The following is a 15199-nucleotide window of genomic DNA, read 5'->3' as shown; positions in this document are numbered from 1 at the left end:
AAATATGATGTTAGTGATTGTCATTCATAAAAACCAAACATGTAACATTGACATTCTAGGTCTTAATTTTAATTGAAAATTCCACCAGTTGTTTTAAACCAGGAGCAGGGCTTATTGGTTTATTTCTCACGTCAGAGCTGATTTTCATCTGCTTCGCCATTCTGATCATATTGATTTAGTTTCAGCACAAATAAGAGCACTAGTTGGGCTTCTGATGCAATACCCTAGCGGAGGGATCAAACATTTACGAACAAGCGGCGGAGGTTTGCCTTGTTGCCTAGTTACGAACGCGGAGGGTGGCGCGTTTTGTCGTCTTTCTCGGTATGAAACTGGCCTTCATAGCCGCCATATTGGCTCTTTCCAGACCGTGTCATGTTTGAATGACCTTCGTCCTGCTTGAGCCGGGATGTCGCCAGTTTCCTTGAAGTTATCACAGTGGCAGTAGATGTGAAAACAGCGCCATTTCTGTCGGTGTCCATGATACGCGATGCTACCGCAGCGGATTCCAGAGCTCGAGCTCGGAACGGCAGCGGGAGAGAAATAGCCGCTCCCCTTTCGCTGCTCCTCTTTACTTCAGCTCACCGCAGGTAAGTTTACCACCGAAACAGTGTACACTTCTGTGGAGATTGGGATGTTTTAGTCTCTGTTCAGTGTTTCACGTTTAGTCTGGCTACTCTTTCACTGTATGACGATATGGCGCACAATTTTGAAGGGAAAACGTCTGACAGTCCTCTGGCAGCCTACCGGGGCAGCCGCTCCTCCTCCCCTCGGTCACAACAACAAATGTACGTGATCGCTAACCTTAGCTAACGATTATGATAGATTAAATCTGAATAATACCATTTTGATACATCGCATTACCGTTTACAAATAGCTATGCGATGTTTCTGGCTGAAAGTTTGTGACTTGGCCTAACGTAGCTTATTGCTGTCCCTAGCTAACTACTAATGAAAAACAGTCGGGGCTGTAATGTCACCGTACTGAAGCAGCCTCCGTTCCCCTGCCCGAACAGACACCGAAGTGGCGTTACTCTCGCTAGGACATGAAGCCACCTCAATTCAAAACCTGCATTTTAAACTTCTAGTGGTTAATGCACTTGGTGCATATACAGTATTATGTCTTTAATGTAAATAGAAAACAAAGTGCCCGATGACAAGAGACGAGGTTCTCCGGGCAGCTAACTTGGCTAACTTAGCTTGGTAGCTAACGCTAAAGGTCGGCTGTGTGGCTAACCTTGCTTTTTGACTGCGAAGTGATGCTAGAAATCCGACTGCAAGTTAACATAAGGACGTTCAACCCGACATCGTATTGTGTGATACATGAATACGACGCCGACAAAATAACCAGAGTAGGCTATCTTATGTCTTGTAGTTGGAATGCCGCATTCGGGAGCTCAGAAATGTCACGTAAATGCAAGTAAATCATTAAACATTAGTTTAAAAGTTATGACACAAGTGTAATAAGGCACTGGACAACGATGGAAAACCCTGCAGATTTTGTGGTTCCATGACAGAGAAACTGCCTTTTAAAAATAGATCGTAGGAATAAGCTGGTATGTGGACAGTGCAGTCAGAGCTAGCAGCCGGGGCTAGTGGGTATACGACAAACAGCTGGGTTGTAGACATTGGTCAGCCATATTAAATTGTTGTCGGTGAAGCCTGCTAATATTTTAGATCTTGTTTTATTTAGATGTAAGTAAGTGATAGGGAATTAGTTACTGACATGTAAAATAGCACACTTGTACACTGCAAAGTCTGCCGTCTTGCCCTTTTAATGTCGCTAACGGGTAATATACCACTGTTGAGTGATGACCGGGATAGCCAATCAAATCGGTGCAGCCTCCATTTGCTCTTCGCGTTAATCCACTGCTGCCATATGAAACACATGCACTTGACAGCAAGTGTTAGTTTGCATAGCCAGTGCCCACACAGCCATACTCAACGGCTCTTTTATGCTCGTTCTGTCATGGGCACCAGTCTTGGACATATTTGGCTTTTTGCAACAAAGTGAAAATATACAGGTTTTATTTGTGACTTACTGGGGAACATAATTATGAAAATCGTGGTTCCTGTTTCATGAGCACTTCAAAACCATAGAATCATTCTCTTTCAGGATATTTCAATGAGATAAAATGCACCCATGTCCAATTCTATTGTCACTTATTTCTTGTTACATTAAATTTATATCAGTATGGTCACCACACATACTGTGAATAAGTTGGATGTTCGACAGTGTTTTACATTAATATCTAAGGTGACCTACTGGTGTTGTATTTTTAGTGATAATTGTGGCTCCGTACTTAAAGATATCATGTTCTCTGAGGAGCCTATTATCTGACAGCTAAATAGAACTATGAATGGGGGAATCACATACTTTTTTATTCTTGTTTCTTTATTTTTAGATGAAATAAAATCTACAATATAAAATTTAGTAAGGTGTTTTTGTGATGCAACTTTTTTTAAAAATTGAAATAACCTGAGTATTTCTTTGCTCTGTAATTGTGAATTCAGTCTGTGACTACATCTTTGTGCTATTATGTTTCTAATTGTCTACTTTTTTCCTACATTGGTTTTTGTTTCAGCCTGTGCCGGTGAAGTAGGACGTAGCCCCAAAATGGCCTGCTGTGACTAAGACGCAAACACTTAAGGTGTTTTGCCCAGCAGCTGAGATCTATCAGCAGCATAAGCCATGCCTGACGAGTAAAATTCCCTTTTTTGCTTAAAGCAATAAAAAAAAGAAAAAAAAATCATCCTACATGCCTCCCCATGTAGAGCCCCTTCAGTACGTCCTGCTGGAGTGACAACCCCCTCTTCCAGATAGGCCTCATCCTCTCTTGTCCACCGTACCCCTCTCCACGGAACACCATACAGTAACTACCCATCACAATGCTGCTCCACCTGAAAATGGCCAACACCTGAGGTCCCATGCGTCCAGTGAGCACCGATTCAGACGGTCCTGCTCCTCCTGAAAACATCTCTTGCCCCTTCCCCCTTGTGGGCCCCCTGCCTGCCTCAGAGATGTCTCTTCTCCAGTCACTGGGTCCAGTACAAAGCTGGCTTGGCCAGGAGCTTGAGAAGTGCGGGATTGATGCCATGATTTATACCCGCTATGTCCTTAGCCTTCTCCTGCATGACAGTTACGACTACGACCTGCAGGACCAGGTTGGTTATCAAAGCCTCAAAGAGCATTTTGTATTAAAGATGAACAACTTAAAATACATAATAGTTCATCCTATTTTCTGTTTTGCTTTGTTAAATGAGTGGGTAGTGCTCTTTCATTCAGGGAGGGAAGTTGGTGTGGGAATATAATGGCCTAGTTAGAGGAAGATATCAATTTGCCTGGAGAGGTTAACAATGGGCTTTTCTTCCATATTATGTCACTCGCACCACTGACTGATTCTACAATTTCCTCATTTCTTTTTACATTATTTGAATTGATTAACTTTTTTCTCTTTGAACTTACAGACACAACCCTACATAGAAATATTGAATATAAGCCTTTAATCAAGATGTGTATCTTGTTCTTATATGCTTTGTTATTGCCAGTCTTACTCTTTGACATGAGATTATTCTTTGTTAATGACTATTCTTGCCCTGTCCTTAAAAGGAAAATGACATCTTCTTGGGCTGGGAGAAGGGAACTGGGAAGAAATGGGGCAAGAGTAAGAAGAAAGGAGGGACTGACTTGAGTCTTGAGGAATTGAAAAAGCAAGCTGCTGTCCAATGCCTCCGCTCTGCATCTGATGAAGTAAGCACATTATGCCCCGCTGTTTTAATTCTCAGATTCTCACTCATTTCTAGTAGGAGTGTTGTTATTCAGAATTATCATGATATTCTTATCTTTAATGGATTGCAAACTGGACTGTACTCATGCATTCAGGGAGAAGCATCCTTCATTTTTTTTAGAAAGTTGTGAATGAAAAGTATAGAAAACATTGTAAATACAAAAGACAGGAGGGTATAAGTTGTCTAATCGTGTCTGGAATTTGTTGCTATAGTATTCTTTGTTGCTTGTTAAGATGCAGTCATGCACATATTAATTGCATAAATCGCAGTGAATGGACAGCGAATAAAGCTATGCCAGTGTGGGAAGCTTAAACATTCAACATGGATCTTCATTGTAAATGTTTCATCACCTTATATGGCCTTAAAGCCACACCTTTAATGTTCTGTGGAAATATGTTAACGTCAGATTTCCATTGATTAAAAATTTCACTTTGTTCCACTGAAAATGTAATTTCCGTTGAAGTGCACAGTAGAAATGCATGTATCATGCTTTTTTTTTTTTTTTTTTGTGAGTGACTAAGACCTAAGAAATCTGCCAACTTTCTTTCTGTAGTAGCACCAGTAGTAAGGCAGCTATGCTGCAAACACAATATTAAACTGGATGGGTGGGTAGGGGGAAGGGTCTTTAAGCCAAGAGGAGGAGTGGTGAGCTCCTCTGGGGACTGGACTCTGCAGTCTATTTTTTAACCAGCACACGCTGCATGGGATTGCAGCAGTGTCGGTCGGCTGTCAGCTGACCGGCATTAGCACAATGATGCAAGAGGAAACACTAGGCAGGAGAAAACTTTTCTTTGCTATTCATAAGGTGACATGGTAAGGAATATTATTTTGTACGAGTGACCCGAAGAGTCTAAGAAGAGTAGAATTATAATGGTTGTCTGTGCGGTTTGATGTTATATGATTCAACATTACCTCTTTGGTCTTGGTTGGTATTTGAACACATTTGTCTTGTTTACTTTAATGGTTTGTTTTTTTGTTTTTCACATATGTTGCTCAGATTGAGAAAGCAGTAAGTTGTACAGGATATGTAGTAAGTGTTCAGTGTTTTAGAACACTGTGAAGCAATCACTTGTGCTATTCTGTTTATTCTTTCTTTTTTTGAAAGCATTCCTGCACCGTGGCTATATATAGCACAGTCATGGCTGAGCATGCCTAAGCACTCACAAGTCAGCTGGCTTGACTTGTGTCAACCCCATGCCTTGTATTCTTTCTTTTGGTCACATTAGGGGTCACAGTACCTGTTGTGAACTCCTCATTCATTCCTTAGGCTAGAACTTTATGTCAGACCACTATATCTTGTTTTTGGTGAACAAAAATACATTTTTTGTTTCATTTATATTAAAAAATACATGAATGCATGAATTATAGGGCTACTATTCAGCGTTTTAAAAGTATTGTCATTGAGTCTCATTATTAAATCATGTATATGTTATTTACCTAAATTAGCATGTATCAGTGTTTTCCATCGTCACTGCTGGACAGACTCACCTTCACTACGTATGTTAGAATGATGACATATGAACAAATCAGTTCTCATTATTCTAAGTTTTATTCATCTTGCATAATAGGGGATGGGAATCGACAACCAGTTCCAGTTCAGACCCAGTTCCTAATTACCTGACCATTTGGAAATGTATTTCTCTGAAATTAAAATTCTTTTTATTAATGCTGACATGCATTTCATGAAAGATGACAACAGTGTTAGTTGCACTGTTTGTAAAATGATCATTTCAATCAAGGGTGACAACACCATATACCTAGTAACATGTTTCTGTGCACCACGTAAATTTCAGGAATACCCTTTATTTTTGTATTTTGTCTTTTCCCTATTTGCAAAAACTTGCAGCAGTTAATAAAGGAATTGATTTAAAAATTGGACAGATAAGGACAGTTAATAACAGCATTGCTATCAATACAGTTGTATCGATCCCCACATTTATGTGGACATATAGTGGCATTGTGAGTGACTGTTTTCTGTTGGCTTGATTGTTTATTGCAAAATGTGATTATTCTCTTCACAGAACTCTGGAATTGAGAGCCTAGTTGAGGAGCTTTGTTCTAAACTAAAGGACATCCAGAACAAACAGAAAGGTATGGACTCCACTTGATTATATTTAGCGGCATTGCAGATAGTGATAGAAAATGTGAAACTAACTTATAAAATAACTAAATGTCTTGCAGAGGAGAAGCAGATTCAGAAGAAATCTGATAGCTCTCAGTCTCCGGAGCGAACTGACTCCCCTTCTTCAAAGGACCAGGTGGAAATGTAAGCCACATTTTATATATACATATATATTCATGTTTGTGAATAGAATGCACCCACTTACTTCAAATTAGTTCAGTTGAACTGTACTGATTGACTTATGAATTTAAATCAGGCCTTTTAATTCCTATTGTGTCTTCAGGTACTATGAAGCCTTTCCTCCTCTGTCAGAGAAACCTGTTTGTCTCCAAGAGATTATGCCGGTGTGGAACAAGGCAAAGGCATGTGCATACTCAAGTTCATCATCCTCTGCAGCCCCACAAACCAGCACAGACACCTCCTCCCCAAAAGATTGCAACAGTGAAGGTGAGGCTGCAAAGGAGCGAAACCTGGAGGCGTGTGGTACCATTACAACTGTGATCAATGAAAGAGGCCAGCAGCGGCGATGCAAGAAGGAGAAAGAAAATAGATACCATGGTGGTGCAGCAGCGGAGGAGAAGTCTATCATCCACTCAAAGAGGCAGACCAGATATAGATCTGAGGGTAAATACCGGCCCCGGTCCTGGTCCTCTGGCTCTAGTGAGGCAAGCTCAAGCTCAAGTGGGAACCAGGGTGACTCAAAGTCATCTAGAAGCAAAGCAATTAGAATAAGGCACAAATCCAGGGAAGCGATCAAGAATAAGCGAACACGCAACAGTGGGCAAGTGAAGCTGCAGGTGAAGGTTATCGACAAAGAGGAGCGAAGAAACACAGGAGGGAGCAGTAGCAGTGGCACTACCAAACAACCACAGCTTTACAAAAAGGGGAAAAGACCGCTGAAGGAGATTCGTAAAGATCCGGGCTGGGTGGAAGTAAAAGAGTCAGGAGTTGAGGTCAGAAATAAAAAAGAGTACATGGAGGAGCCACTTTGGTACACAGAGCCCATCACAGACTATTTTATACCTTTCAGCAGCAGACAAAGCAAGCTGGAAACAAAGTATCGGAGCAAGGTAGACTCTCCAGATGGGTTTGCTGTGTCAGCCGATATAGACAGGCTGCCAGACAGAATCCAGGGAATCTGCATTGCCGATGAAAACTACCAGAGAGCATACTTAGCTGCAGGCTCATTTGTGGATGGGCACTTTGTGGAAGGGCCTGGCGAAGCAGAAGATGAAACTGCTGAACTCACTGGGACCTCAAGCTGCCCTCAGCCAGAGGATAGTGGAAATTTAGATGACAAGCATCTGTCTGAATTCACTCACTTCTATGAAGTTGATATTTATCAATCCATATTGGATACTAGTGCCTCAGACTCGATACAAGAGAGTCGGATCTTAAGCATGATTCGACAAAAAAGCAAAGAGCAAAGAGACGTTGAGGCAGAATGTTTAGTATTAGATGGCCTTGAGCAGCAAGGGAAAAGTGCAATAAGGGCAGACTCACAGGAAGCTTCGGGATCTGTTGGATTCTTTATGCAAGATCTTGAAAACATGGCTCAAGTCTGGGGATGTTATTCACCATCTACTTCAGAAGATATAGATGGAGAAAGCTTCATAGGAGACTCTCCCATTCGACTCTCCCCCCTTCTTGATAGTGTTTCATTTACCCTGAGCAAACTCTCTGGAAATCTGGAAGAGCCACCTGTTCCTGAAGCCCCCAGTGAACCATCTGGTTTAAACTCATCCTGCTTCTCTCTTTTTGAGCTGCAGTATGATAGCCCCACTTTTCCTTTTCCTCGCGACTCACTCACAGTTGGTCATGAAAACACAGATTCAAGTAGCTGTCTCGACCCACATTCTAATAAACAGTCTCGTTTGCTAATATGGACCAAAAATAGTGCCTTTGATGAAACTGAACACTGTTCAAACCTTTCAACGCGAACCTGTAGTCCATGGTCGCACTCGGAGGAAACTCGTTCAGACAATGAGCAAGGAAATGTTCTGACAGAAGATGCTGCTCAAATTGGCAATGAAGAGATTGATTGTATAATACCTCCTCTTTCTGGTACATATCTAGAGGATGAAATCTTGGATTTTTTGCAAGAAGACTCTGGCCATAAATGTGAGGAGGTGAGCGTTAGCACAGCATCTAATCAGACCTTCACCAAAAAGTCAAAATTGGAGTCCATTTGTGGTATAGCTTTGGAAGAGGATGAGAGTAAACAGTACAGCACTGGCATGTTTTCGGACAACACAAACCAACAGAGTGATGATTACAGCTCAGGGATCATAAAGGATATTTGGACTGCAATTGGAGATGGTGACTCTGTAATGTCAAGGCAAGGAACAGAAAAAACAAGTGAGGGGCTTTTTGCAGATGAGTCAAGCGGTTACTGTTGCAGTTGTCTGGAAGTGCAGGCAAAAGGAGTTCCAATTCAGGGACCTCAGAAAAAAGCAGTGCAGCGGTCAGAGTATCACCTTTGGGAAGGCAAGAAAGAAGAACAAGATTTAGCCAAAAACAAACTCTCAAAGGTAGATGGTGCTGGGGATTACATGACTCCGTCCAAGCCCTGGGACTTGAACTCTGACAAAGAGAGTACATCATTCATTCTAGGAGGAGTGTACGGAGAGTTGAAGACATTAAGTAGTGATAAGAATTGGGCTGTTGTGCCACCAAGTAAATCCCAAGATAGCCTGCTACAGTGTGCCGCTGCAGCTGCATCTGCTTCTGGCTCAGACATGCTTACCATCACTGGCACGGATGTCTTCATGAACACCGGCAGCTGCTTTGCTCCTGGGCACAGGCCCCTGTGGAGGCCTCTTGTGTCCTTTGGGCAGAGTGACCAGGCTATTAGAGGAGGTGGAGATGGACTGAATAAGGGATTCTCTTTCATCTTCCATGAAGATTTGCTCGGAACATATGGAGGGTTGCACAGTGAGCAGCAAGGTTTAGGATACCCGTTTGCATCCTTCAACCTGAACAATCCCTTCTCTCAAGTCCTCCACGTTGAGTGTTCTTTTGAGCCAGAGGACATGGCTTCATTCAGTCCTGGGTTTAAGCCCAAATCTATTCTCTGCTCAGACTCTGAGAATGAAGCCTTCCACCCACGAATATATGGCATCAACCGGACACAGTATAGGGCCATTCGCATTTCCCCCAGAACTCATTTCCGACCAATATCGGCATCAGAGCTGTCTCCCGGTGGAGTAAGTGATTCAGAGGCTGATACCGACAAAGAGGAGATGAGCTTTCCCGTCCTGGCGCCAGTGGACGTCTTTGATGATCCTCAGGCAGACCTCAAACCTCTGGAGGAGGATGCAGAATGTGAGGGCCCTTATTATGGGAAGTCAGAACTGGAATCTGGTAAATTCTTACCCAGATTAAAAAAGTCTGGCATGGAGAAGAGTGCCCAGACCTCTTTGGATTCACAGGAGGGCTCCAGTACCCTCCTGCCAATCGCTGAGCAAGAGATTTGCTTAGACTGCAAAACGGCAGCAGCTTCATCAACTGCAGGTGGACAGATGAACGCCTCAGTTGGCAAGATTCAAAAGGAGGAATCTTCAGGAGAAAAACAGTCCTGCTTATGTGCACCAGCAGGTCAGATCCCCAAGTATGGGATTGCTTATGACTTTGTTGAAGATGTGCCAGAGGTGAGAGTTTAATTCCCTATTACTGATATACTGTAATAAATGTGCAAGAGAAAAAGATATGCTTAAATGTTTTATAATGTGTCAACTGCTGTTACGTGGGTTCCACCGGTGATGTCTCGGCCAGGTGTTTGCTAAGATGCTAACCACTTCTCATTTGTCCTGTTTAGTTCCCTCTGTTAAATATAAGTGGACAGGGAGGAACTGGCAACCAGCAAGATGAGTGCTGGTGGCAAAATACACTCTGTTCCCCCATTTTCCCTGGATCTCAATGTACAGGTAAACGTATTTTCAAATGCACATTATTCCCCTCTTTTACTGTTACTCCATCAAAAAAAAGTAAATGTTCTTTCAGTAGGTTAATCATAAATTTAAATTGATTTAATTAATCCAAAAGTTGAAGTCAGTAGCTGGCACAAAACTTAAGTTTGTCAGCATCCAGTCAGAAGTTTAATGGACTTCAGAAGTGAGACATTTTTTCAATCCATCACTTGTTCATCAACCCCCTGATTTTCTCCTTGCATCATTTTAGTGATGTGAATGGAGCAGGAAAGTAAGTTGTTTGAACTACTTCCACTTTGATGTGTATAGCTCATCTACATCAGGAATTGTAGCAGAATTTATTTTTTAAAAATGGATAGAACTAGAGCAGAGTGCAAAACTTGCTTATATTTCACATATGCAGGTGGACCTAACTTCTTAAAGAAAATACTCATTGTTCTGTTCATTAAAAAACTATTTGTTTAATGTTATTTTATAAGTTTTTTTTTTTTTCAGAGCCACAACGAAACATTTACGATTAGGCATATTTTCATTTTCATTACTGCTCAGGTGTATAACAGCATGGGGATTAAGAGTGTACAGTTTTCATGAATTTCATCGTGTTAAACTTGTTTTTCAAACAGGACATAGTGAATTTCCTTTTTCATATAATGAGACAATATTCTCAGTCACATGTAAATCATAGCACTAAAAAGGTAAGTGTGACAGAAAGCCTAAGTCCCTAACCTAAAAGCACTGTAGAAAAGAAAGCCACTCATCTGTCCTTAAACTTGATCCACTTACTTGCTTGATGACTTCAATACAATGACCTATCCTTCACCAAGACTTAGCCACTCCCCAGTGTCCTTAAACTGACCAGATTCATCTGTTTATTTCTTTGTAAAGCAGCTGAGTTACAGCATACAGACATGTTGCACCAAACATTGCCAAGGATTCTACAGGTATCTCTATTGTGTAAAACTGGCTAAGGCTCATTATTTCAATAATACACTAGTAATAGTATTTTCTGAGTTTCCTTAATCACTACAGGAATCTACTGTAATCTAAACATTTACAGTGACAGTCAAATTATCTCTATTCATTTACAAAATCAGCAAAGTTTCTGATTAGTTTGCAAAATTCCAGTAAATAGGCACAGGAATGGATTGATGTTAGATGTAAGTGGTTCTAAAGCCTTTAAGTTGGATAAGACGAGCTTAACACAGGGTGTCCACGGGCCCTTAAAAAAGTTTAAATTCCAATTGTCTTTATTTAAGGGTTGTAAAATGTGAACTGAAAAGGATTTAAACAGGTCTGAAATGAAATGAATCCTCTTTATTGCCTGCAGAAAATAACAAAACCTTCCTGATCATGGGTACTATGCCATCAAACACTTCTCTAAGCTCAATGTATATGATAAATACAATGACAATTATCACATTAACGGAATGGTAATTATTACCGTTTCTCAAACAAAGCCTTCAAGTCAGCTAAAACATATAGGACACAGTTAGAGGCCAGCATGTATTGGCATCTTGAAAGTTTAAAATCTCCTATGTACACTTGTAAAATATTATTTCTCCTTGGTTGTTACCATTATCTAGACTACACTGGTTAGGTTTAGAGCTTAAGGTGGCTCAGACACACTTAAACATTGCAGCAAAATCCTGGCATCATCCACTATTGTTTTCCTTGGGAACAGCACTGAAGTCCAGTCCAAGTGCAATGAAATCTGAAAATGGGTCTTATATTACATTCTTAATGGTTTTAAAAAGTCTTAAATTTAACATGATTCTTGTAGAAAATCTGTGTTTTCTAAAAAGGCTGTTATTGAGCAAACAACTTGGGATCTAAGATTTTATATCTGTAGTTCTGTGTGCAACTGAGTGACCTTGACTCTTTCATGTGTTTTCAGGGAGCAGCAACATTTGAATACTCCAGTTTTGCAGAGGACACCTGTCGTCGAGAGGAAACTTCCTCTCCTTTTGTGACTGGACCTCTACCAGCAAAGATTCAGGGTCATCTCAGAGCTGGAAAACCTCATGTAGGCTAATGTTCTGAGGCACCCATTCAAAAACCTCACACATAACCGTGCTGGTTTTTCATTTACTAACGTAATCCTTGTGTAATCAACAATCAGATCGACAAAAAGTGAGTGAAAATAGGAAAACTCAAAAAATATGTTTTGTCTTTGAGTGATACCATGTGCGGACATACATTTTAGAATTTGTTTCAATTGATTCTTCAGTACACTGGTCCACATTCAAGTCTCACAGTTAGGTATTAGGGACAATCCTTTGTTCTATCCCTGTCAGTTTGGTTCCCACCACTTTTGCTTTTGAACTAGGATACTGGTAGTTGGTGTCTGAATGGTTGTGCATGTGTGTTTGTCCAGCCAGTCTCACTCCTCTTTTCGTAGTTAAATCTAATGTTGTGTGAAACAACTGCTATCGCATCCTCTACTTTCCATCTTGAGTTCAGAAAGACGATATAAGGATGTTGAGATTTTTTAGTTGTGTAAGAATTTGAGAGTTTATTTTAAATAGTTTGTTTAGAAGACTTTCTGAATGTGAAGTAGAGAATGTGTGCAGCTTTCTTCGAACCATCCGTAAATCCCCCATGCGTGAGAAGTGATCATAAATGAGTCTGATATTTTATTTTTTTGAATGGTGATAGTCTTTCAAAAACTAGTAGTAGACATAGTATGGTTTGTGAGGCTAAACACAAAAATTATTTTAAAAATTAAAAAAAACAAAAAACAGGAAATCAAAAGGAGTTTTGTTGGCAAAAAATACTAATCTACTTGAAATGCAATGCTGTTAAAGAATTGGGGAGAAAAAAGAAAAAAAGTGTTTTGGGGTAAAGACCCATCATCAAAAGATATGACTACAGCCATTTTTGCAGACACGTGTTGCAACTGAATGAAACTCTGTTTTCTTTTTTTGTAATTGCTATGGTACAGACTATTGGTGCTATGAATATGTTCAGAAATCTTTTGAAGTTGCAGTTCCATAATATGGCTGTGATGAGTAGATGGCATAGCCTAGTTTTGTTTGTAGTCTGACAGTCAGCATCCATTAATATCTTTTCGAAATTGTGAAAAGAAAAGGAAAAAAAAGTTTTGCCTAATCGCGGTTCTTGCTTAATGTGGCTTGGTTTTTATTTTAAGGTAACCTTTTAGTTGTCAGGCCTGTAACAGCTGAGGCAGAGTTACTTCAAATCTCATGTTTCTACACATCTTCTGAACTCGTAATCCACTGAAGAAAAGACAAAATCAGCATTGACTGAAGGTGAATTGTTCATGCTGCATTTAAATAAACGTATAACAAAACAACTGGTGGGAGGTGGTCAAAAACCAAAAATATGGCAGAATTACACTAAGGTACAAATGCTTTTTTTTCCCATATGAGGTGTGTTTTTAGTTTTTTGTTTTACAGTATATCGTGTTGGAATATTGAGTAATACGCCACTTTGTGTGTGTGAGTGTGTCGGAGTTGAACTTGTGAAGGCAGTGGTTCAGAATAAGTGTCGTAAAACTTTAACTCAGAGAAACGTGAATGTGTGCAGAGACGTACATTCACAAAAATGCAAATGCATTAACACCCCCTTAATTTGACCCTAGGAAAAATAGTGAGGGGTTACTGGCCCCTCACATGAACCTGTGCATACAATGATCTGCTGGTAAGTGCATTTTGCATTTCCCTCTTGCTTCTATTTACCCAACCAGGGACAAAATACTATTAATACCTGCTTTGTTTTTCGAAGGACAGCATTCTTTTTAAACAGGTTAGAAGGGCAGCACGGGGGTGAACTCGTATCATAAAACTGAAGCACAGATTATAAAAAAAAAAAAATCACCCCTCCATCATCGGGCAGTTTAAACATGTCAGGGGTTAGGATAGTAACTGTAATGCACTGTCGCAGGTACAGGTGTCTCTTTTGCGGGCGAGGCTTTTGCAGCGGCTTTCTTATTTGAAAATGAAATGATTGTTAATGGCCCAGTGTTTGTTTATTCGTTTGTTCGTCCACTTAAATTGCGAAACGACCCCACACAAACACACACAGGTATTAACTGAACAGAAGGTACTCCAACTTCAGGGTCTTGTCACCTTTCTTTGACAGTCATCAGACACTCAGGAATTTTTTAATACAAGCATACTGCATAATCTACGCTCAGACCTGTGACAGTGCATTGATTCTTTATTGTAAAATCTTTATTTGATTGTAGAGCAGATATTCTAGACAGGCGTTATTTCCAGGCGAACCACAGAGGTGGCGGTCGTTCATTTAGAGCTATAGTTTTAGGGACAAAAAGAAACTAAGCCATTGTAGGTTGCATAAGCAATGCGGAGGGGAATTCAAAAGCCCTGAGTCCTATGCAATACCTTGGCGCATGTAAACATTCAAGAGTCTATGGAGAAAAGTCATTCAGTTTTTTTTTTTTTTTTTTTTTTTTTTTAAAGCATGTTACTTATGTTTGAGTGAGGGACACCTGAGGGAAAAAAACTAACCATGGAATGTCTCTAAACATGCAGCATGTAAACATCACACTCCATCTTTTTATGTTAGGTTGAAGAAAAAAATATTTTGGTTAACAAAAAAAAAAATATTACAAGTGAGGTAAAATATGTGATTGAGAGAATGTTATGACTGTGTGTGTGATTCTGTCAGTGAAAGTGTGCAAAGAAGCTAAAGTTACAAAAAAAAAACAAAACACTTGTTGAAAGGAATGCATCACAACCTTTCTCCATTTTTATTCCTCCATCGATAGGCTGTGTTTGAAAATAAATAAACAACAGAATATAAAAAGGCGGTCAAACGTTTTCAGTGAGGGTATGTGACACTGACTTGCGACTGCGCAGTTGTCAGAGGAGCATATCCAACGCTGAAAACTTTTTCATTCCCATTTAGATGAGGCTCCTTCACCCTCCCCGTTCTCTATGTTCCTTAAACCCATCTGTTCCGAGTAGCAGCAGTGTTGTTCTAATTTCATGTACACCCAGAGTAAATTATTTTGTTTCATTGTGGATTTTCTTAACATCTAATAAAGGAATAAACCAAACCTCAGCCTGTGAAATGGTGTGTGTTCTGTGCTTCTTGCTGACAGTGACTGTGGAACCTCAGATGCACTCTAATGAACTCAGTGGGTGCATAACCTGACGCTGACAGTAGAGGGCGGGATTGGGATGCTGTGGCTGACTCAGACACTTTTTTTTTTTTTTTTTTCCTAATAGAACCTTTATTTAACCCTTTTATGTAGTGGTCACTACAGTGGACAGTTATTCTGCAGCTGTTCTCTTGTATATTCATGGGTTTTGTTGTTTTAGTGTCATATCATCCAACACGGCACCATCATATACTCTGCAATTCATACCATTATTGTA

General features: G+C 40.3%; 1 protein-coding gene across 2 annotated transcripts; it reads left to right on the top strand.

The window, feature by feature from the left end:
• The first annotated feature begins 390 nt into the window (after positions 1-390).
• Positions 391-14882, top strand: kiaa0232 (KIAA0232 ortholog). Of its 2 annotated transcripts, XM_030162695.1 has the most exons (8): positions 394-587; positions 2582-3161; positions 3607-3747; positions 5807-5876; positions 5967-6051; positions 6191-9557; positions 9725-9833; positions 11731-11884. In XM_030162695.1, exons 2-8 carry the CDS (start codon positions 2925-2927, stop codon positions 11745-11747), a joined length of 4026 nt encoding a protein of 1341 aa, XP_030018555.1. In that variant the 5' UTR covers positions 394-587; positions 2582-2924; the 3' UTR covers positions 11748-11884. The 2 variants fall into 2 exon arrangements, with proteins under 2 accessions (XP_030018554.1, XP_030018555.1); XM_030162694.1 differs by lacking the exon at positions 9725-9833 and having other exon boundaries at positions 391-587; positions 11731-14882.
• The last annotated feature ends 317 nt before the right edge of the window (positions 14883-15199 follow it).

This window comes from Sphaeramia orbicularis, chromosome 18 (assembly GCF_902148855.1).
Source record: "Sphaeramia orbicularis chromosome 18, fSphaOr1.1, whole genome shotgun sequence".
NCBI lineage: Eukaryota > Metazoa > Chordata > Actinopteri > Kurtiformes > Apogonidae > Sphaeramia > Sphaeramia orbicularis.
Note: the sequence above shows the minus strand (reverse complement) of the source record. Positions and strands in the feature narration are given on the sequence as shown.

Excerpts from the sequence above, each read along its gene's own strand:
- kiaa0232 (XM_030162694.1), top strand. The coding sequence starts at position 2,925 with ATGCGTCCAGTGAGCACCGATTCAGACGGTCCTGCTCCTCCTGAAAAC. Across the intron at positions 3,162-3,606 it reads ACTACGACCTGCAGGACCAG|GAAAATGACATCTTCTTGGG; the intron begins GTTGGTTATCAA and ends TGTCCTTAAAAG. Across the intron at positions 6,052-6,190 it reads TCAAAGGACCAGGTGGAAAT|GTACTATGAAGCCTTTCCTC; the intron begins GTAAGCCACATT and ends TTGTGTCTTCAG.